We start from the raw sequence: 24,386 nt of genomic DNA on the forward strand, positions 1-24,386 counted from the left end.
AAGTGTAAGTAAAATTTACACTTGGTAACAATGCTGTGGGCCCTTCTGTTAATCAGTACCATGTCAGTGGCAGCTGTTAATTCCTGTTTTAAAGCTAATTAGGTGGGGAAATAATTTTTCAGGAGAGATGCTGAGAATTTAGTTAAGAGGCTCTGCAGAATGGTTACTTTCCCTGATTATGCTGCAGGAGCAGTAATGGTGAGTGAGGGAAGAAAGAGAATGTGAATGAGAAATTTCCTCACTGAAGCAGGCTCAGGATGTTGTTTGGGTAACCAGATGATTAGCGCAGAGGTGACCAGATGGGCATTTGGGCTGAACAGCTTTGGAATTCAGATGCCTGCACCATCATCTTGAAGACCATGGTTGGGAAATTGTTCTTTACTGGCTTTTGGATTTCCTTGTCTAATTGGGAGCTTACTGCCCTCTTAGTGTTGACCTCTCACAGGGTAACAACCCCCCATGTAATTCAGTGCAGGGGGAAACGCTCCTGTCATACATCCCATGTCAAGGAATGCATCAAGTTGCATCATTCACTTGTCCCGTACCAAGTCCACTAGCTCCTTCCTGGTCTTCCTGTTTTCTTAAACCTAAGTGATCAAACGCAGAGACCCGAATAATGTTACTGCATTTGTCAAGGAGGTGTTTTGGGAGCAGAGGGGAATTTGCAAGCACCTGAGCACCAGCCTGCCTGCACTGATGTGGTTGCAGGCACCCCCAGCCCATTTCATCTGTTGCCAAGTTTGAGGTGTATCAGAGTATCAGAGTGAGGACTCATGTTTTACAGTGCTATTTCCAAAACCTTTACCTGGGAGCCAGTTTCAAATACAGTTCTCGTCCCTCTTAGAGTATGTTCTTCCCACAAAGAGCATACAGAGACACTATTTGATGTGGAAAATATCCATCTCAAGGTGAACATATCTTTGAAAGCAATAGCTCAGGCATGTTCTTTCTGCAGTTAAAAAAAAAAACAACAACCAAAACAACAAAGAAACCACACCACCCTATGTAGCACTAGAGGAAGTTGCAGATACCTTGATTTTGAAATTTTTGACCAGCCTGGTACTGTTGAGTCCCAAGTCCACCCTACAGTGATCTAGCTGAGGTGCAGCAACATGGAGAAAATTATTTGGGGATCATCACTGAGGGTACCTGCCTGTATGTCGCTGCAGAGGCAGCCAAGCACGTGGCTCTGTTCTTAACCTGCCATCATTCCAGTAAATCCCCAAACACCCAGAGTATAATTATACAGCTGTGAGAAGGGGATGAGTAAACTTTATTTTGGCTTTCTGCTTGTCAATAGGTTTCGGGTTTTCCAGGCTTTTCTTCTTTTAAAAGGTTCAGCAAGAATTGAGCTGAATGTTCATTCCTTTGACCTGAAAATTCAGACACTAAAAATGAATTGTAATGCAGTAGCCATGCACTTTATGAGGTCTAGCAAAGCAGAAGAAATACTGTGATTTTTTTTTTTTTTACATGGATTGTTTTTGCAGAAAGATAATGTTGAAAACACTGGTGTGTCTAGCGATGGATATTGTGCTCCTGCTGCTCTGTCCATCTGTTTACAATTGACTTCCAAATAGCTACTAAATGCAGCATTTTTCTGTTATACGTCTGGGATAGAAGCTTACTTTTAAATTTCCTTTTAGAGACAAATTTTTTTCTGGAGATAAAGCACTGTATTTATAAATGTGCTGGAAATTATACCCTTTCTAGGAAGATGCATTTTTAAACTCTTGGATCACTATTTCTTGCTGAATAAAGAGAAAAATAAATCCCATGTCCATCTGTAATCCAGAAAATATTTATTTGCCCACAAACTCAAGGGGTTCTCAGGTTTCATTAAAGTAACTGTTTAATTATACTTATTTCCTATTAAAAGAATTCAGCATCTCTTTAAATGTGGGTTCAGGATGTCCTGAACACTTATCCCACTGACTTCTTTTTTTGCACCATTAGAATAAACAGGAGTAAGATCTGTGAAAATCTTATTAAAAACATTCTCTAGCTTCCCTCCAAATCCAGTGAACTGCAGGCAAGTTTCTCCCAGCTAGTATTATGATGACTAAGATGCTGTGTTTTGATGGAAATAAGGTAATGATTTTGCTAATTTCAAGCCTATGTCTTTTGCAGCTTTACAGAGTAGAATTACCATACATACTTTTTAAAAAGATAGTCTGTGCTTTCCTCAAGGGCTCTAAGGCTTGCTTATTTGTATACTTAGCATAAGAAAGTTGCCTGTGGCACTTAATGCTTTGACAAGGATTTGAGCAGCATTAAAGTCAGTATAAAAACAAATACCCAATTTCCCTTCAAAATAAGGGCTACTTCAGTGGTTTCAGGATTTCTGGGACTGGCGTTTCTAAAGGCTTGTATGACCGTTCGGTTTCCAATGCCCTGTTGGGACAGCCTGGGTCCCAACAGACTGAAAATCAGTGTTCTGATTTTGAAAATCTCTTGCCAAAGCAACACTGAACATTATTCCATTTAAGCACAGCTTGGCATGTGTGCATTTAGTATCAGCCATGGCTTTGGCTGCCCCGTATTTCAAGGTAGGACAGATCTAGGAGGTGAGGATGTTCCTTTAGAATAAGACCCATCTAAACCATCTAAGGCTAAAACATGGCATTTGAAGCTAGGCTGGAATAACTTTCTAATCATTCTATGCTAAAATATGGCACGTAGGCTGAAGCATGGTTTCTCAGCCAGAATAGTCTAGAGAATGGCATTAAACAAGGCTGTGCTCAGAACAGTTTTAATCTAAAAGTCAACGTAGACCCACCACTAGAGAGGGACACATTTACATCTGAGACTGAGTGAAACGCAGTCTGTTAGACCATGCTTTCCAAACTGCATCTCTGCAGAGGTCAAGGTCTAGCATTCTTCTGAAACTTCCATTAACGAGTCATCTTCACCCTTTGGTCCTGAAATATCTTCAACAGTCTGGCTTTAAGTGCTTTGCTGGAACAGTGTCAATGCTGAACTTATATAAAATTTTCAAATGAAACTATAATTTTGGGCTCAAATGTTCCTTTCCAAACCAATTTGCAACTCAGGTTCTGGCTAATTCATATTTAAGCTAAGTTTCCGGGGGGGGAGGGGGCGGGAGGGGGAACCAGTTAAAAATTATTGGGACTTGTCCAATGAAAGAATTATTTTGTGGTGCCAATGGGAAATAATTAGAGAATCTGTCGTAGAAGAATTTGGTTTTAAAATCTTAAATAATTTTGGGGCTTTTTTAATACTCGTATATACTATGACTTATATGAGATCATATCTGTAATTTGTTCTGTGATAAGTGATTCTTTCAATACTTCCATCACCTTTAATGCAAAGCTACGAGGAGGCAAATACTGCAACTGGCCAATGTATCTGTATCCCTCCACTTCTGCTCATATCTGTGCCCTTGGGTTAAGTGCTTGTTTATACACAAAACTATCAGATTTGAAGAAGGCAGATTTGGAAGTTCCCTCCAGTCTTAAAAAAAAAATAAATTATATATATGTATGTATAGGTATATACAGATACACACAAGGACACATATATATGTGAGAAACGGAGAGAACCAACTGAAAGATAATTAAGCCAGACCCATTTTCACCTTGGTAACTAATGAAAATCTACTCTAAGTAGGTCAAATATGCTGTTACATGCTTTAAACTGGCATCTGCTTTGCATTCAGCTGCTCAGAGCTTGGCTTCGGGATTTCTTCCCCCCCCCCCCCCCCAAACCCCCTTTTCTCAGCTCTCCTCCCCTTTCCCTGCATCTCCCCCCATCCTCTTACATTCACAACCCATAGGCATACACTCAAGCATAGCTCCCATTTACCCAAAATAATTTTCTGGGAATGAGGACTTGGTGCGGACCCTAAGATTTAGCTCTTCTCTGGGTCTTCAGTTATCTCTGACCCTCCTGGAGAAAGAATTATCCACTTGCTTGCTGTTTATAGCAGAGAGGATTTAAGGAAACCCCACAATTGCTTGAAAAGAAAATGAAGCTAATAAATTACATGGATTAAACCAGCCTGTAAAGTACTGTGATCTTATGTTTTGACCTTCTTTTGGTTATTACCTTTTTCATCAACAGTTTTTCAGTATAAGCACACTGGATTTATGCATTTGTCTTTGCGACCATAACCTGGACTAGGAGATGCTGAAAATTTACTCCATGTCCTCGTCCTGAGGTGGCACAATTTTGTTTTTCTCACCTTTCATGATTTTTGACACATTCCCAAATTAAAGTGGAAATGAAGAAGGCACTGTGTTTTGAATGTGCAACACAGCTTGCATCTGCGTAGAGGCTTTTGCAGAGGCAGTTGCTTAAAAGAAGTATTAGGGACTAATAGCAGCAAAAGCAGAGAAGGGTAAAAGTTGCATCTATTTGCATGGGAAGGTTATGGCAGACCATGTGTTTTTTCTCCCTGGTCCCTGCTGTGCTCAGGGGCCTTTCTGACTCTGTTGCTTCAGTGACATCCCCGAAATTTGCAGTGAGCATCAGGCAGAAGTTTTTAAGGGGTTGGGTGCTTGCAGTTCATCCTGCTGGAGAGGGCAAGAGAGTTTTGAGTGAATTTGGCATTATTGCTCTGCCATATATGCTGGGGATATTAACCTGTCATCTCATCCTGTGCCCAGGGATACCCACCTTTGGACAAGAGAGATGCTGCAGCAAACAGCTGCCACCTTGGTGGTCTGCACCTGCAGTACGTGTTCCATGTCAGGAGGAGTTTTGGGCTCTTCCAGAATTAAAGGGTGCCAGGAGATGCAACTCAGTTACCTCTTCTGCTTTTCCTTCCTCTGCCTTTTGATATGCGCATCTTACAAGAGTCAACTTTTTAAGTATATGCGTAAATAATTACTGCCACAGCTGTCTTTATAATTGCTGCTGTCCAGATAATGCTCCAGCTAAGAAGTGCTTGAGTTTGCTGAAAGGATTTTTTGTCTGTGAGGGTGAAACTGTGTTGATTTAAAAATTTCTCTTTCAGAAATCATTTGCTAATCTCCCAATGGCTTTTACTGATGAGCTTGACTGGCCCCAGTTCTCAGAGATCACTGGATTTCTGAACTCCACCATTGGGTAAGCCATCAGGCAGGGTGGCCAAGTCATAGCAAGTCTCAAATGTCCAGCACAGCAAGAAGAAAAAAAAACAACAGCGCTTGAAAGAAAACATATAAATGCTAGTCAGCTTTGCTTCTGCTCTTTCTAAAATCAAGAACAACACTGGATATAGGGATTTTTAGAAATATTTTAAATATATAGTAAATGCACAGTACTATAGCCCAGTCTTCCTGAAATTCAGGGTAGGTTTTAGAGCTGGTCAAACTGTAATTGAAAAGGAGGGAAAAAAAAATAAAAAAAGAAGAAATAAACCCAAACTCACATTTTTCCAAAATTCTGGGGCAGAGAGAAGGGGAGCATTACTGAAACTAACAAAAATCAGCATTTTCCTTTTCTTAAGTTTTTTTTTTCTCTTTTCCTTTTCCTCCTGTTTCCTTTTTGCTGTTGAAACAGTGGAACAAATGGTAAACCCAGGCTTATTTCATGGTGTTCCCTTTTTTTGGGGCAATCTTTCCTCCCTTTTGGTTTTTTTTCATATTTAGAGGGAAGTAACAAAAGCAGAACTTGGAAAAGCCTGTGACCTAATTTGTTGTGTTATATTGGCTCATGTGGATGGGGAAGGATGCAGAAATAGATGGAAAAAAATTAATCTCTGCCAGAAGGGAAGGAAAATTAAGTGCAAACACAAAGAAAACACCTTGAAATGCCTACAGTTTTAACCGAAATTTAAAACTATATTTATAATGTTGTTACTCATCTTTCTGGCCAGTATTAAGAGACCCTTGACTCCTGCCAGAACTGAAGGATACTATCATCAACAGTGCATGGTCTGGCCTGAGTTTCAGATAATTTTTATTTTATATGTCTAAGATAGGTCATGCATATATTGAAGTGCCAAACCAAGCATGAGTCAAGCCTAAAGAGGCTCTCTACCATCAGAATTTAAAAGTTGACAGAATATATTATTTTCCAGGAAAAGTATCTGTTGCACCATACACTTGTACTTTTTGCTTCCTTTTTTCTGCCTGTGGAAAAAACAGGCTCCCAGTCTCAGCTACATTCATGCAGTGTGTGCTTTAAGGTGGTATACTACTTGACAAGCCAACAGCGATCTATACAGCCTCCTCTTTCAGCAGGAAAACCAACCTTTAAAAAATCTATTACAATGTCCAGCTACTCAATACACAGTATTTAACTGGGGTCCAAAGAATCTGAAGTTCACAAGTAATCAGAGCTTAGTATTGACCCTGAAGTTTTCAGCGATAGGCCTAGGTTCAGTGTTCAGGTTTTTATCTCTTTTTTAATCTCTTCCATGTCTGGAAGAAGAAAAAAATAAAAGGGCCATTTGGGACTTCAAGGCATTTTTAAGAGAAGTAGTTCAAAATCCCACACCACAATGGCTAAGTGTGGTGGAGGCTGGTTGGCAATGTGCGCTTGGAGGCTCCCATTTACTCCAAGCCTGCAGAAATAGAGGCACAAACTGATGTGATGTGTGCCCATCTTTCCCAACCCCTGAATGGTGGACAGAGACACTGCTTTTTAACTAATATCCTCTGACCGAGAAGGTCTGTTTGCTTCTCCTAGTCGGTCCACCTGCTGTGCTGAAAACCAAAGAGCCCGGGCATTTCTTATGAAGCCCATTGCACGGTGACTGGTTGATGTTATCGTGCATTTCTATGTAGGTAGTTACTTTTTATTGCTGCTTTCAAAACTTATTGTTGTCTTCTGTTTCTCTGCATTCTTAATCCATGGGATTTAAGTTACCTGATTCCTTTCGTGTCTAAGTTCAAACACAAAATCAGCAGCCCTGATAGAGATGACCATGTACTTACTCGTGGCTGGGAGCGTGGTTTTCTTACCAGCTTTCCTTTGGGCTGTTACCCTTTTCATTTGCATTTTCATTTTTCTCAACAGTGCAAAGTAGGGGAGAGAACTAATCACTATCAAGCATAACCTGTTTTCAGATCAATCCATCCAAGATTTATGGCATTGGGAAATGAAAACCCTGCCAATATTTCTTCTCTTTTATTTAATGTTACATAACAACCAATTGCAAAGTCAACTACTGAGCAATCAACAGGATTGTTTTGATAAATGATGTATAACAAAAAGGTTTTTAAACACCTTATCTGAAAGACCAGGATAAAAGCATCCCAGATGGAACAATTTCAGAGAAACTCTCCACCAATTTATAGCTTCTGAGAGGGTATCTTGGCCTCCATTTTAGGCCACCCTGTTGAGGATGAAAAAGATTTATGACCACAAAAAAAGAGAGATGGTGGAATAGAAGTATATACGTAACTGGGGCACAGAGTTGTTCAGAGATGAGAACATACTTCATTTTTAATATCAGCTGTGTTTTCATCAGTATCATATGAGTTTAGCAGCTCACATTTTCTCAATTTATTTCAGAGGATGGACAGACTCTCTGTATCTACGTTTACGCAGGAGAAATCGCTGTAATCACAGAGACTTACAGAACATTTCCCAAAATGGTATGTTAAGTTTTTCACTTTACTTGATGCTGCATTAAGGAACATCTTTCAGAAACAAAGAGAAACCCTTCCCTAATTGCATGTGTTTCTTATGGAAAAATAGAGAACAGCCCTTATTTAACTCAGTGTCTTTTATTCTGGATCTGAGTAAGGAGGTGTGTGGCTTGATCAATTTTATCCATGCACTGACTAAGAATTTCCACTGGGCTAAAAATCATCGTACCACACTGTAACTCTATGGGGATTTTTTTTGGTCATGGCCGAAAGAGGGGATTTAGAGGGATGTGGCTAGTAGTGATGGAGCTAAAAGGTCTGCCCTCCAACTCCTCCAGAGGATGCGGCATGGCCCCCGCTTGCTTGTTCTGCACTCCCATGGCGGATGCTGGGAGGGCCCTCCACTGCACCCCACAGTAGCACAGGGCACTCACAGGGCTGCCACACCGGCAGGCAGAGTGGGCACAAACCAGTCATCAGGCTCACAGCAAGGGTGTCCATGACATCCTATGACATCCTTTGGAGCTGGAGACCAGCAAACAGAAGTCCCCTTGCAAAACTGGGGAAGTCAATGCTGCAGGTATCTTAATGTGCTCTTAGAACGGATTTTAAAGGAGTAATCAAGGACACACAAGCAAACCAAAACTGGGACAAAACCTAACACTGTTAAATTTCAATTAACTAATTAATGTTGTGAGGCTGGCTTAACATCTTCTTTCTATGAAATAACATCCTGTGTTGCCAAGGGTATACGCAGCTGACCTAATCTACCTAGAATTAAGGAAAATGTCTTGCATAGTACCTCACAGGAAATGTTTGCATGCAGTGAAGAAGAAGGTTAGTACAAGAAATAAGGGGTAGGTAGAGAACCTGCTAAGCAAGGAAGAGCAGTGGGTTTGAGAGAGAAGCCATGTCCCTCGTGCATCTCTCCTGAGGCTAACGCTTAACATTTGGAGCAGTGACCTTAGAGCAAAGACCAAGGTGCCTGCTTGACAGCATCTGTGAATGATGCAAAATTGCAAAATATTAACCATCCTGAATTGGGCCACATCCTTACAAAGGAATAATTTAGATGAGCTTGGGAACCCCAGCGACAGCAACTGCAGCAAATACAATTGTACAAGACATGCAGGTCAGAGCTAAAGATGAGACTTGTCTGTAAACTAGTGGCTCATCGGCCAGAGGTGGTGGAGGGAGAGGGGCATTGGAGTGCAAAAGGGGAATTTCAAGGAACAACCGGGAGTGCAAGATAGAGCTGGAAAGAGGCTAAGGAGGTTGCAAGATGTGTCATGCACAGCATTTTCTCTAGAGACAGGGAAACAGTCCTTCCTCACTTAAGCCACTGACAAAACCTCAGAATTTGGTCCCCTTTGCTGGGAGAAGACCAGGTTTGGTGGGAATAGATACAGAGAAGGGCTTTGGGGAAGATTAGGGCAATGGAGACTTCTGAAAGGAGGATGTTAAGACTCCTTGGCAACTGAGCAAAGCAAAAATTAAAAGGGGCTATAGTTTTGAATCCTTTTGAGGCATAAACACCACAGAGTGGGAAGAATGGTTTAAACTGAAGGATAGCTCTGGTAGTTCCCCTCCGTTTGGAGAGGAAATTTTAAAAAGTTTACTGTCAAGGAGTGAAAACCTAGAATAGCCCTCAAAACAGAGGAGGGGGGGCCAAAAAAGAAACCCTGAGTTTTCAAGACAGAGTTTGATTGAATTTGTCAAAGGGGTTGTATGAAGGGATGACAGTAATACCCCTTAGAAATTAAGGTTTATGACATTAGCTTTTGCGTGTTGGATTAGATGATGTCCCCAACAGCAGGTTTAAAAGCTACTTGATTATTCCATGATTATCATGTTGTGTTTCTATTGTATTTAATTAATTTTCATGCTTCAGAAAACTGACTGCAGGAGTTTGGGAAAATTTATTCTTCTTGGGTAGATAATTTGGCTTTATGGGATGCTTTTCCTCTCAAACAGATAAGTCATGTCAGCTGCAAGTGAGGAGCACTGCTACCCGTAGTGCTACTGAGAAACTTATTAAATGCTTGGGATTTCCTGTAAGATTTAGGACCAGAAAGGGTCTACCCCAGCCCCCCACCTCCAACAGACAGAGATCTTACCAGACAGAAGAGGTTGCAGGGACAGGTTGTGTGATGCAAGGATCACCCCCAGGCTCAGATAGGCATTTTTGCCTAAAAAAATTCCCTTCTGGTGCCTGCACAAATGCTACTGGCAACGTCTCTCACACACCTTCCTCCTTTCCTGTTGCACACACGGTGCTCCTGAGGCTTCGGGGTCTTCTGCACAGGTGTTTTACAATGTGTTTAATGTCATGGGTCAGGTGCTTCTGACTTTCTTGTCTGTAAGTCACAGGGCACTAGAGTTGGTGACTCCCATTATTGTGGTCCCCCAGACGTGCTTTCTGGTGAGAGAATAAAAAAAAAGGCCAAACTAGATGGTCAGTGGATGACTAGGTGTCAATGGTTCTTCTCATTTGTATCGAGCTCATCCCAGTACCTGATACCATATCTCATTGTTCTGCTCTCTTTATGTTAAGGGGGGTTGTACTTTCTGCTCTTCCTTTTTCCCAATTTCCTCACCGACTTAAAGAAAAAATCTCACTCTATGCATCATTTCTTTTTCTCTCCACTTCACATATCTCCTTTCCACTTGCACTACAGACACCTGCAGGATATAAAAGGAGGTGAGCCTGTGTCAGGGCAAAAGACTCTGGAGAAAATTGAGAAGGGAATTTAAAAAAGGGAAAAGTTACAATAGATAGAAAAATCCCAGGATATCTTCCCTTGGTGTCTTCTCTTAATCATTGCACTGACACCACAACCTAAAGGTTCGCTTTTATTGCCTCACTTGGCATAATAGTTTCCCTGAATGGAAGGATTTAAATGGCTGCTCTCAGTGTCAGTAAAGCAAAGAGCTGTCCACCAACCTGACCTAGCCCCACCTGGGACAACTTAACTTTCCTCTGAAAATGATGCTTCACAGCCCCACCTTATGCAACGAGAGGATGAGACGCTAGATATGCCGATTCTGATGGGGGAGGCGTGCAGCCAAAAGCCACAGCCCGGGGATGGCAAGCCAAGCCAGGCACTGGAAGCAATGCTTATTTCCAGCCTGCCTACAGAAGCATTGGTGCTGTGTCAGAGCTCAGCACCATTGAGAATTTCCCCCATTGCCCTTCTCAGGACATGCATCTTTACTCTGGAGGAAGGCTTCCCCAACCTCTGTGCCAGTGGGATTTCTGCCTTCCCTTTGTTAAAAAATCCCATCATCCCCTGGAGATGGTGGACTCTTCCCTCTTCTGCAGCTGGCTGCAGGGTAGGGTGCTCAGCCAGGGCCCGGGAGGGTGCCCCGCAGCACTCTGTGTATGTTAGCCATGGCCCATTAATATATTCACATCAGAATTGCTGACATACATTTTGGGTGGCCAGCTTTGCTCACTGGGCACCCCACAAGATGATTACTATATGAGATGTAGGCTAATAATTCATAACAAAGCTGTTCTAGGCCACCATTCCTGTTTTCAGCTTACGGCTGCACAACAAGCAGCTCACAGCCCTAATCAGTGTTTTCCATCAAAGTGGCTTCCTGAACAGTTTTCTGCAGACAATTTTTATTGGTTCAAAAGCCACACACGCAAGCAAAGCAAAACAAGGAATTCATTCACCACTTCCCACCAGCAGGCAGGTGTTCAGCCATCTCCACGAAAGCAGGGATCCATCATGCCTAACAGTTACTTGGGAAGACAAACGCCATCACTCTCAACATCCCCTCACTTCCTTATTCTTCCCCCAGCTCTATACGCTGAGCATGATGCCATATGGTGTGGGATATCCCTTTGGTCAGTTGGGGTCAACTGTCCCGGCTGTGTCCCCTCCCAACTCCTTGTGCCCCCCCAGCCCACTCGCTGGTGGGATGGGGTGAGGAGCAGAAAAGGCCTGGACTCTGTGTAAGTGCTGCTCAGCAGTAATGAAAACATCCCTGTGTTATCCACACTGTTTCCAGTGCAAATCCAAAACATAGGCCCATGCTAGCTGCTATGAAGAAAATCAATTCTATCCCAGCCAAAAGCAGCACAGACTGGGTGAGCGGGATCCTCAAGTGTGGAGTTAGAAAGTTCTTCCAAATGTTCTCCAGCACTTGTTGAAGCTCCCTTGTTTTGATAGAAACTGATAGTAAAATCACTTGCTAAAATATTCCAAAAAAATTGTTAGATAAAAATGGTGTAAGTGAATATCCTCAGAATTTCTAAATAATTACAGAACAGTGTTGCAGTTGTCATCCATGTTTTGCATGGCACAAGAAACTTGCATAAAGTATGCTATTTCAAAACACGAGTGTTGTATATTCATTTGCCATTTGTAGTCTGATCTGTCTCTTCGGGATTCTTATCTTTGGCCAGAAAAATTAGGCCTTGGTAACATGTGCTGTGGCTCACTGAGCCATCAAGCATCAGATATCTCATATTGGCTTCAAAACCAATTCAGAAATAATAATTTTTATTTTTTTCTTAATCTGTCTTGGAAATTCTAGTCCGCCTGGAGTTAATCTGGGGAAAACCAAAGACTTTTCCTTTGCACCGTTACATTTCCAGTTGCTTTCACAGCATAAGGGAGCAAAAGATTAGAAGTCAATAAACCATTCTTGTCTATACAGCACTTCTGGTGCTATCCGGACCAAGCCTTTTTCATTGCACATTAGTGCTGCTTTTTGTCAGCCACAAAAGGTCTAAAAGCATGAAAATCAAGAAGTGCAGCTCATATACTCCAAGGTTTATGAAATTTGGGGTTGCTCACAAGCAGAAGCAAACCCAACCCTGACGACTCAGCCAAAACTAAAACAACCCACCAGTGTGAAAAAGTTTGGAAAGCAACAGAGAGGGGAGCAGGAGCGATCCAGGAATAGCATCCAGGCCATTCAGCAGTGTAAGGGTAACTGTTCTGTTTCATCTCTTTTTCTCTCTTGAATCTTTTAATTACAGATTGCATCCTGTATCACAAAATCTTCCCTGAAGACTCAGTTTACCCATGAAAACAGTTCTTTAAAAAGCCCCTTCATTTTCTTGATGGTTTTACTTGATTTGTAATGGTACTAATGTTTTCCACGGAGCTGCTTATAACTACCTATGCTTATGGAGGGGATACATATCCAAGAAGAGCTTCTTACTTTTTTGTAAATACATTTTTACTTTCTAGAGATCTCAATAGTTTATTTGTGCTGGAACTGCAGCTCCAGTCTGGGGAGCCATGCGGCATAATGCTTAACAGAGGGGTGTTGAACTCTAGCTGAAAGAAGGGGTATTAAGCAGAAAAAAAAAATCAGCTGGCAGTAGTCATGGTCCAAGCCATATTTTCTAGGGATTTTGTGGGGCTCTTATTCTACTGAAAAGTGCTTCTTGACAGAAGGGCTGGGTTTTGAATGGACCAGCAACCAGGAGAGAAGCAGCAGACAGATATATTCATTTTTAGCTTGGAAGAACTGGATTATTTAAAACATAAAGCATTCCTTGATACATGCAGTTGGCATCACGGTGAGTGATAATAATAAAGGTACCACTATTAAAATGCAAAGTGTATTATTGCTACCTTAGGGGTTTATCTCTTAGATCTTTCCCCTATACCAATCCAGCAGGGATTTAATGATGTTCTGTCCACAAGTTTCCCCCCAAGAGCTGCAGGGAGGACATGATTTGCTTCTCAAAGCAAGCTTCAGAGGCACAATGCAGAAAAGAGAAGAGAGAGAGAGACCAGGGAAGAGCTGAGTGAAGAATAGAGGGAGTGTAAGACAAGAGAAGAAGGAGTCAGAAAAAAGGCGAGGGTGAAAATACTGCAAAATAAAAGCAAGTACAACCTGTAGGGCCTGCTTCTCTGAAGTTTATGTTTCTGTACATTGCTGTGAGATGAGCTTTTTGCAGTCACAGTCCTAGTGTAATCTTGAACAAAGCATAAAGCCTTTTTTGGCTCCTCGTTTGCGATCACTTTTGCACTGCAGGTGATGGAGTTTAATTTGTGCGCTGTGGATAGTTGGGATATATATGCATAGCCTTTAAAGACCTGCTAGTAACTTTATGCATAAAAGCTTTCCTAATTGGGAATGCTTTTCTCATAAATGAAAGATTATGGACATTCGCAGACGCTTAGGTGTAGCTAGGTCTCATCTGGAGGAGGAAAGATTTATATCCAACCATTTGGGTGAATTGCCATTGAAATGCAGAGCTTCTTGGGAGGGGTGCAGCTGGCCTGACACCATTTTTTGTAAGTCTGACGCTTGTGGGGAGAGCAATGCAGACACCCAAACACTGGTGTCTAACGCTATTTAAGATGCTTTATAGTATCTTCCCCACTTCCAGCTGCCTCTCCAGAAGTGCACTATCTCTCAGGCATCCTGTGTTGTATCTGCCAGCCCTGCTGCAGGTGTCTTGGCTACTCTGGGATGTCAAAAATGTTACTTGGTGCCTATGTTTAGGACCTGAATCAGTCCCAACGTGGTATAGCTGTGAGACATTTACTCTCTCAGAAGAGTGAGAACAGTTCCCTTTGCAATTTTTAGGGAAAGTTAAAAGTAGATCGACTGTTGACAAGTCAGGTTGGCTGGTTTACAAGAGACTACTATGTTCAACAGATGGGAGGAAGCTGCCAGATCTGGATTAAAACCCAGATCCAAACAACCCAGCACTTAAAAATATTTGTTTTTCTACACTGTGAAGTGTGGGACTCAGGTAAGAGGCAGCAGGTCCCTGGATATAGCTTTACTTCCTAATGCTGTCACCCCACAAGGTTACAGAGATGAATTGTTGTTCCACTTTTATCTTTAATGCTTCTACATTCTTGGAAATATGCAATGAATGTGGGTTTTGCACTTAAATGTGTTTCTCACTATAATGATATTGTACTATTTCTCTTAATCTCACTACGTGTGACCAGGTGGTTCTTCAGGAAACCTCCTCTATTTAATAAAAAGGTACGTGTTTAATGGGATTCGAATGCTGACTGGGGGTACAGAAGTGTTGCTGGAGTCCTGCTTCTTCGAAAGAAACAAGCAAAGCACTGTAAGGAATGTATTATCCACAATTGTCCTAAAAGGCACGGCTTCCCTTGGCCCCCCCGGCCACTGTGCGCTGAAGTGCTGGCTGTTTCTTCTCTGGTAGAAACATTCATTAACAGAAGAAAAACGTTTTTAAAGTGTGGATGTCACCATCTCCAGGGCCTTGATCTTGGCCCAGTTAAGCGAATGGAGCATTTCCAGTGATTTTAGGGAAGAGCCTAAGCCTTCCCCTAAATCTGTGCTTTGTGTCCCCCGAACTGTGTTACTCTTGAGTTGTAGCAACATAGACAGACACAGGCACGTCCACTGTGTTATCTCTAGATGCATATGATTGAGTAGCTACCAGATAGTGAGAGGCAGCCACTCCCCTTTTCAGATGAATTTGGGTGGGCCGTGGGACAGTTGGGTTTGATTTAGTTTGCTTGATGCTGATATAGTCCACATCCTAGGGGATTTATTGTTCTCTCCTCCAGAAAAAGTAGTAATGAATCCTTGCCCTCTAGCACTGAGCTTCAAACCACATCCTGATTTGAGCTTGAGCCCAATACTACACATAAACATAGTCGTCAGCCAAACATAGTCTTCTCCTCCCATCTCTGATTAAAAACTTCCCATCTAGATTTATGTCTTTGTCCCAGAATGAAACTACTGATTTGGCTTCTGAATAATACTAAGAAGATAGAAAGCCAGCAGGAAAAGCAGTGAAAAAGACAAGTCCACAAGGGGCAAAAGGGAGAAGTGAAAAAAACTATATTTAAGAAACTTTACTAAAATATGTAACTATGGGGGGTGGGGGTAGGGGTGAACCCAACAAAACAACAAAAAAAACCCTCTCGCAAATGTAGAAGTATAGTCATCTGAGCATTAGGCAAATCTAAATGAGCTAATTCCAAATGTGATCTCATACAAGCATGGTGTGCGATTCAGACACTGAGCACGTATTTCCCATTAATATAGCTGCGTATTTATCTTTTAGCTTGGCCAGAAACCAGCTGTTGGACAATCCAGCCATAGTTGTCTATGCAACAATTGGGAATGATGTCTGCAATGGGTAAGGTGTAAAGTGAATTAACATTTATATTATCATAAATTTGAATTCTTTAGAGTACTGCTGGCTGCTTGGACATTTATGTCTCATTGCTTTGTGCTTCCCCATGATGTCATTTTTCGTAGCTATTGGTCTGTGCTTCATACTTATTTTTCTGCTGAATATACTGGTTCTTGCCTTACCTGTATTTGTCATACCCACCTACCAGTCCTTATTCAGAGCTTGTTTTTCTTTCATTTAAAAACTAGTGATAAAGTGACCAATGGCATGTCTGAAGTAGAATATTTCCAACTTAGCAGATGAAATGAAGTATAATAACAACAGGAGCGGGGGAAAAAAAAAAGAGTTTAAAAGCATGTGTATCCATCTTACCCAGTGTGTCATCTCCTGTCAGGAGGTAGAGCGTGACTGGTTTACCTTTTCTGAAAATGACAACGTAGTCCCCTGTTGAGGTCTATTTTCACCCTGCCTCTGCTGCACACTGCCTGCACTCTTTGCTGTGCTCTCCTGATGAGGTGTTCTGTCTTTCTGGCTTTCCTTGTGTCATAAGCTCAGCAGGAGAATGAACTGAAGCTTTCAAAACTAATAGTTCTGGCATTATCCATTAGCAATGCTCGCAGGGGTGTCAGGAGGTCACTTGTTGGATGCTTCCCTTCCTGCCATTAGTGGGAAGGCAGAAAATACCTTGCAACCAGGCCAATGCGCAGCACATCCATACCACAGTTTTAGTTTTGCAGGTGGTCCAAGTGCTCTTGTTAGTGTAACATTATATTCACCATGATGAATCTTCAGGTTTTCTTTTAAGTGGTAGAAATAGATCTGACTTACGCAGAGACTTTCAAAACATTCATTTTAATAAATGACGCACACTCAGCTAAGCCCCCTTCCAAAGCTTTTGAAAAGCCTCACCTGCAGGTTGTATAATGAAGTTGGAGCTAGTATGCGGGCTGTTAGATTCTTCCATTAAAATATCGTGGTTTTGGTATCCTAAAGCTTTGTTTAAGAGCAAGTGCTTGGGTTGAAAGTTAGCACATCAGGTGGTGTGCTCCAGACAGGGGCGGCCAAAGGCCAGGCAGGGCTTTCCCTCCACTGCAGCATCTGGGAGCCCTCAGCAAGGACAAAAGTGGGACCACAGGGGCCATCTTTTAGGTCCTTCCCTGGCACTACCATCTCCCTGGCCACGTGCAGGCAGCCTCCCATGAAACCTTCACCCTTGGAAACTCCCTCTGGTGCTTGTGTTCTCTCTGCACCCCGCCCAGAACTGGCAAATCTGCCCTCAGCACCACCCTTCTGTTACAGGAAGGATGCATAAATCCTCAAAAGTAACTCCACCACCCTTTGACTGAATCTTTTCAATAGACTCTTTTCAATAGTGCCCAGTGACAGGACAAGGGGCAATGGGCGCAAGTTGGAACACAGGAAGTTCCACCTAAACATGAGAGAAAACTTCTTTCCTGTGAGGGTGACAGAGCAGTGGCACAGGCTGCCCAGAGAGGCTGTGGAGTCTCCTTCCCTGGAGACATTCAAAACCCGCCTGGATGCATTCCTGTGCCCCCTGCTCTAGGTGTCCCTGCTCAAGCAGGGGGGTTGGACAAGATGATCTCCAGAGGTCCCTTCCAACCCCTACCACTCTGTGATTCTGTGATTCTGTGATGAGTGGGACAAGTAGTCACAGTCCTCCTGCTACTTGCTGACAAGGCTGTCCTAGGCATCTGTTTATTGGGAAGCTTATGGAGGTATCATTACAACCACCCCCAGGATGATGAGCCCTCCCCAGATAGTGCCTCTACTGAAGTCTTTGGCTCCTGCCACAGAGGCTTTTGAGGTGTCTTCCCCAGGCTTGGCCCAGGCTCTGTTGTGTACATATTTTGATTCTTCTGTTTCACTGGCTTTGCTAAAAACACTCTTTTTCCTCTGTTTTATTCCTCATCCTACAGGTTATTCTTTTAACTTCCCCTGTCTCTAACTCTGCTTTCTATTCTTGCTTGAAGTAAAAAGAAATTTTCCACAAATTTAAACCATTTTGGCCTTGCCTCACCCACTTGTATGTTCTGAAACAGTATTTATTACCTGAAACTCTGCTGTCTTTTTATCCCAGCATCCATTACTTGGCAGAGACACTTTTGTCTGCTCAAATTCTCTCCACTGTCTGTTTTCTTCCAAAACATTTGCAGCATCAAAAGAGGCTATCAGGCTGTAGTGATCCCTGTGACTCCAGCAAGGAAAGGAGCTGCAGCTTCTGCAGCAACATGCTGTTTCCATCGAGTGGGTTGTACAGTGGGAAGAGATATTTTTCAAGCATCCGGTCACTGTGTGTGTCTGCCCTGGCTCTGATGTACCCACAGAGGTTACAGCGGATGCCGAGCATCTTATGGGCTTGGCTTCAAACCTAGGGCTTGGCAAATTAAAACCTCTTCAAGGACATCTTTAAACTGCAGTAATAGAGCCTTTCTGGCCTTATCCCGTATTTTACCTTCAAAAGAGAGCAGAGCGCTGAGCACACTGGAGACACAGCTCTTAGCCAAAGCATTGTTAAAATGCTAGTATTGCATCCCATGTGAAGAGCAGGGCAATGAGTAATATGGGTGTTTGTAGAGGAGAAAGATAATGAAATTGGCAGCCTGTGTTACACATTCCCTATAGTCTCCACACTGGTGTCCAAACAGAGGGGTTAAAAAAATAAAGACAGATGGCAACAGTATCTTGCAGCCCGCTGCGGTGTAAATGTGGGACACAATGTGGGACACACAGACCCAGAACAAAAAAAACTCAGACAAGAGCATAATGAGCACCAGCAGTCTCAAATGCTGTACAATTATTGCACGTACTCGTTGCATTTGGGGTAAGGCATGATTTCTCCAGTCTCTCTTTCCCAGCTTTGCAGTTATGGCACCTGTGACAAACAGAAAGGTGACAGGAGCAGAGTGGGGTGAGCAGGCGGCCACTGGGAAGGGACCTCATACAAAGCAGCACTGGTGCCAGTGAGAACATAACGTGCCCTTATTGTAAGGCTACTGTCACTAAAGCGCTGCTGCACCCCTGCGACCCTAAAAATAGTCTGTGAGCATGCAACACCTCTAGCTCTCGTGTCCTGGGCATACCACCCCTCTGCAGTGAGCTGGAGATGAACTCCTGCACTGTGGATCCACCCCTGCGCATACGTGTAGGTGGCATGTGTGACTGTGTGCAGGTGGCATGCTCGCCCACCAGCTGGCCCCATGTGCCAGTGGCCCAAACCCTGGGCATGTAACAGAATGTGGCTGGAAAGCAGACGTATGGCTGAAACATTGGCGGGAGGGATATTTGTTTGGGTCAGGGTCATGTGGAGGGGGAAATCGCTGCCCTGCAGGACATGGCAGGCCAGGCCCACAAACGCCATGCAGAAGGAAGACGGAGAGCTGTGTTTGGGCTATGCCAGACCCTGTTATACAGGACTGGAGGAGGGCTGTGTGGCAGAGGAGAGCTGGAAAAGCTTTGCTTGGATTGCATGAGACTGTCTAGTTCCTCTGTGTTATACGTGTGCACAGCTAGGGTACCTGTAGTGTTAGGACATCCAGGAGCTGTGTGCACATCCAAGGATATTACTGTGTATTTGTGTATTGTAGGGGTGCAGGGAGTGCTCTCTAAAATACCCAGATCCAATGCAGCAGGAATCCTAGCATTAACGTGCACTTGTTATGCTCTGACACAATGAACCATGGCCAATATCAGCTTCCAGAAGTCCCAGGTAGGCAGAGGCTATTACTAGCTGCTGCCTCCCAGGGGAACGATGTGAGGGCACAACAGCCCCTGGTGATCACCCAGGCACTTGGAAATCTTTATGGCAGAGCCCAAAATGAATGTGCCTACAAGACGGCTTGCTTCTTGGTTGGTTTTAATTTCATAGCCTGGCTCAGAAAGGAAATGTGAAGAAATGAACTGAAGTACCTGCATGATTTCAGTGAATAATGACAAGAGAAAGTGGAGCTATTAATATCATATTAATTTCAGCTCACACTGATGTGTTTACTTGCAGTAGAGGCCTTACATCAGAGCAGTATTTTGAAATCTAGTGCTGCAACACCTGTAGGCGAAATGAAGTAATTTAAGGGCAAAACCACAGTCTTATCTCAAAAGTACATTGCTTGGGTGGCTGTCACAAGGATAGCCTGAATCTTAACACTGTTTCTCAGTTCCCCTAACCAGACAGTCTCAAACACTTCAGCAGCACGTATTGCATTAAGATAAATTTCTGGGCCCAGGGAACTCATCTAATTATTATTTTTGTGTGCAAAACACAGCCCACTGAAGAATCCCAAATCCCTGCTAGGAAACGCGGTTCTCCCACATGGCAGCACCTCCCCACCCTGAGCACAAACATTTCTAATGCCTTGAGACAGAACAATAATGCATTTGAAAGCTCCTGCCTCTACAGTGTTCACTGACAAGCAACCCTACCTGATTCCCCAGCAGTGCACTCGGCACTGCAAGCATCAAGTTTGCCCTTCTCTTACTCCTGGGAAGACATGAAAGAGATTAAAGGACTTTCCCAGGGAAAGGATCTGGATGGAGCCTCCTGGCTGCTAAACTGATTGCTTCCCTAAAAGCCCATGAGGAGAAAATATGGGAACTGTTAAAACAATAAGAACGGGTGTTAGCGCGACCTTAAGCACTACTTGGAAGGACATCCCCTGGCTTTCTTCTTGAGCAGTGAGGTCAGTTCCTCAGTGGGTGCTGAGGCTTTCTGAAAGCCTTGATCCAGCTGAGCTGCACCACCAAGGCAGGACCAAAACTGTCACAAGAGCCTGCTTCCCAAGGTGCATGGGCCATGCCATGCACAGCAGAACAGTTTGATGTGCTCTAAATATCAGCTACAGTGCCCTTGCTGCTATTTCTGGGGGCTCTTTTGAGAGGTTATGTTGCAAACACATGTCTTTATTGCCTTTCCCAATTCAAAAAAGGCAACTTATGGCTTTACATGCTCTGCTCTGCATGCCCCAAGGGCACCTAGGCCACCCTGGAGCTGCCTGGGGTTTGTGGAAGCATGCAGTAGCATCCTTCTTTCCATCCCACTAACTCTTCACTCTGAGAGAGGGCAATGGGACATCTCCAGACAACTGGAGACTTTTCCCCAGAGCTGGCCCTGCTCTGCCTCCCAGGTGTTGCCAGAACAGGGCTCTGTGGAGCTGGGGTCTCCCCCATGCCAGAGGCTCATGGACCCACTCTTTCCAGGATGAGACAGCCTCCTCAGGGCAGCGTTCATCCACTTGCTCATAGCCACTGTTATGGACACATGCACCATGAGACTGTGGCAATAGCTCTCGGGGTGAATGCTTTTTCTGTAATAAAGTGGTTGTTTTAATAACATAACTAAAGCAGTGTTCTCTAGGCAGCTTGGGGAAGTTTTGCTTATTTGTTTTTGTCTTCTAAGTTGAAATTTATTTTAACTCCAGGAATTTACAGCTAAACACGAGAGGGGAAGGATAAACCTGAGTTGGGAATCTGGCCTGAAGAGGTTCAGGCCTGCGAGTGAGCCACAAAACATGGGTGTTCAGTCCACATGGGACACCAAGGTAGCTCCTGTACCCTAACAAACGTTTCTGAGGACTATTTTGTCTTAAATGCCTCCTCCCTCCAGTCTCCCATGTTTGTCCAGACCCCTCGCTACTCTCCTGTCCTCCTGCAGAGCTGTAGTAAAAGGTGTATGACAGGAGAGACAAAGTCTACCTTAGATATTTCTACCTGGCATAATCAAAGAGTGTATTGAATGTAAGCTACACACACCAGCCCATGGGGAAAGAAGCCATGCTTTCACCCGTCTGTAGAGCATCCTGCACCCTGAAGCCATGTGTGTGGCACAGCACTGTTTCCCCCGTTCAGAGCTGAGCCGCGGGGGCCCTCAGCCAGGTGCAGCAGCACCCTACAACCCCTTAGGGCAAAGGATTCTTTTTCTGCTGAAACTTGAGGTAGACATTAGATCCGTCGAATGTCAGTTGCAGACTGGAGATTGATAAGTACACCAAGGGCAATGTCTTTGCAGTCACCGAAAGCAGCATGGACTTTTAAGGACTACAGCTAGGCGAGTTCCTGTGTTTATATCAACTGGCTTAAGACGCTCTGCAACAGCTAAAAAGAATGAGGCGCCAGGGTTACTGGAGTAGTTTTACATGGATTTTTAACACCACAAGAAACTAACAAGGTCATGGTCTGCTTCATGGCTCTGATTCGCCTCTCTGCACTGTAAATAAAGACTAACTCATTTGTAAACTATGGAATAAAACCAGCAGGAGAGCTAAGGCTTTTGTCTTTACAGAGGTGTGCTGGGCCTAGCTAGGATGGAGTTAATTTTCTTCATAGCAGCTCCTATGGTGCTGTGTTTTAGATTATTGACCAAAACAATGCTGATAACATGCTTTTTCAGCTGTTGCTCAGTAGTGTTTGCACAGTGTTGGGGCCTTTTGTTTCTCACTCTGCCCCGCCCAGTGAATAGACTGGGGGGTGCACAAGAGGTTGGGAGGGGACACAACCCAAACTGACCAAAGAGATATTCCTTGCCATATAACATCATGCTCAGCAATGAAAAGGGAGAGGAAGAGATTTTAAGGGGGTTAGCCATCTTTTGCTCAGGAACTGGCTGGGCATCAGTCTGTTCATGGGAGGTGATGAGTGATTGCCTTTGCATCACTTTTTTTGCTTGCTTTCTCTCTTCTTCTACTTCTCCTTTGCTTATTGAACAATAACTTTTTTTTTTCTTGACCCCAAGTTTTCTTGCTTTTACTCTTCCTTTTTTCTTCCCTGTCTCACTGGGGGTGGGGGGAAAATGAGCGAGAGGCTGTGTGATGCTTAGCTGCCCACCGGGGTTACCCCACAACAGGAGGCCACTCTATAAAAAAGGGATGCATCTGCCTGTTTTTAGCAGGGAGAAGGGTTATGCCAGGGGAGGTTTCTATATCACTTCTGATTCTGGCAATACCAATGAGAGACTAAAACACATCGCATCATTTTTATAAGGTTTTCTTTAGCTAACTTAATGTGGAAGAATAGCAAAGAAGAAAATGCCACTGTTTCAGGTGCCTTTTGGTGGGCACAGTATTATCTGACACAAAGTCCTATTGGCATACTCTTCTTCCGCAGGAATCGTGACACGCTGGCTCACATGACTACACCCAAAGAGATGCTCTCCAACGTGATGCAAGCTCTACAATACCTGGATTCACGTCTTCCAAATGGCAGCCATGTGATTTTAACAGGCTTGGTAGATGGCCGCTTTCTCTGGGATAATCTGCATGACAGATACCATCCTCTAGGTAAATATGAGAGGTTGTGGGGTCCTCCTGGTTATCTGTCTGCTCATGTTGCTTTCTCTTCCTGAATAATTTATGAATCTATTGACAATTTCAAGAAAACCTGACAGAGTGGAGGAGGTCTGAGAAATATGAGACAGATATTGGCTGTGTAGTAGAAGTAGGAGAGCCAGCTTACCATCCCTAGTGCAGGACAGGGCAGCTAGAGGGCAGACCCCTAACCCGCCTGGTCCCCCCACCAAGCCAGACCCTCTCAGCTCCCAGCCAGGCCTCATATATGCTGGGGACATGGAAACAAGCAGTTCTGCCTCAGCTTTGGCCCAAAATTGTGGCTGGCCTGCCTTGCACATCATCCTGGTTGTTATATGTGGAGCTGGACATTTGATGTCACTCACTGGTGGATGTCTTGGTAAAACTGGCTGTGGGCCAGGACAGAAGATTAAGTCAGGGGGTTGCAAAAGACTAGTTAGACATTAGAGAAATAAATTTTCTGCAAGTCTTGGGTGCCTGCCACCTCCTACACTACCTACAGGTGTGATGACTGAAACCCCACACCAAGTGCAACCATGTTTTGGGGCGTTCCCTCATAATGCAACTGCCGTAAGGTGCTTTGGGGCAGTGTTTTCAGAGATTTGAAGGATACCTTTGGGGGGCCTGTCATCTCAGAGGGTGCATGAAACTGTACATCTGACTGTCAACAGACCGGTTGCCCCTTGGCTTCATCCTGTGCCAAGCAGCAAGGAGGAATGTCATCAGAGGGGGCTGAATTCACATGCAGTGATGTGTCCTTGGTTAGTCCAATGGCTGTGCCTCTGGGGTCAGTGTGGAAACATTTCCCTCGTAATGTGGGAGGTTGTGGGGTAGGGAAGCTTGCAAGCTGGCTGCAGAACCCCTTCTCTACAAATTCATACCATCTCGCAGTGGAAAAAGAAGGTGAAATATTTTATGCAGGTAGCAAAGAAATACAAAACAGCTGAAGTAGGTCTCTCATTCTCCAGTGAAATGTGTGTACAAGGAACCACCATGGCCATTCTGCTGTCAAAGCATCGTATTCTTTTCATTTGGGTAAAGGAAGCTCTCTCGCATCTGAACAAGTGGAAGGTTGTTGTCATCTTAGTTCTTATCCATAAAGAGAGAGAGAAGCTAAATCGTATCATTAAAATGGTAGATTACATCTTTAGATGATTTTGGCACCTACTGGTTACTAGAGCTTTCAGCAGTCTCTGTGCCATGGTTATCCCAAGGTTTCTCAACCACTGCCAGTGGCCCCACAGCTTCTGTGTTATCTACTATGGGTTATTTTACCCCTCAAAAGTACTTGCCTCTTCTCAGGTAGTCTGAGATCTCCATGTCTATTCCTCACACCTTGTTATCTTTTTCTCTAATAAGCACTATGCTACTATCAAGTGAAAGCAGAAAAAGAAAACCAAACCAAAAATAAAAGAAAAATCTTGA

The 24,386-nt window shown here is 43.6% G+C and overlaps 1 protein-coding gene across 1 annotated transcript in view; it reads left to right on the forward strand.

Moving 5' to 3' along the window:
• Nucleotides 1-24,386, forward strand: part of AOAH (acyloxyacyl hydrolase) — an 86,072-nt gene that overhangs the window by 47,720 nt on the left and 13,966 nt on the right. The window contains exons 13-17 of the mRNA XM_075083583.1: nt 4,979-5,070; nt 7,465-7,547; nt 14,480-14,516; nt 15,577-15,651; nt 22,762-22,934. Of these exons, the coding sequence (XP_074939684.1) occupies nt 4,979-5,070; nt 7,465-7,547; nt 14,480-14,516; nt 15,577-15,651; nt 22,762-22,934 (460 nt within the window). The remainder of the gene's footprint in view (nt 1-4,978; nt 5,071-7,464; nt 7,548-14,479; nt 14,517-15,576; nt 15,652-22,761; nt 22,935-24,386) is intronic.

This window comes from Phalacrocorax aristotelis, chromosome 2 (assembly GCF_949628215.1).
Source record: "Phalacrocorax aristotelis chromosome 2, bGulAri2.1, whole genome shotgun sequence".
In the NCBI taxonomy this organism is placed as follows: domain Eukaryota; kingdom Metazoa; phylum Chordata; class Aves; order Suliformes; family Phalacrocoracidae; genus Phalacrocorax; species Phalacrocorax aristotelis.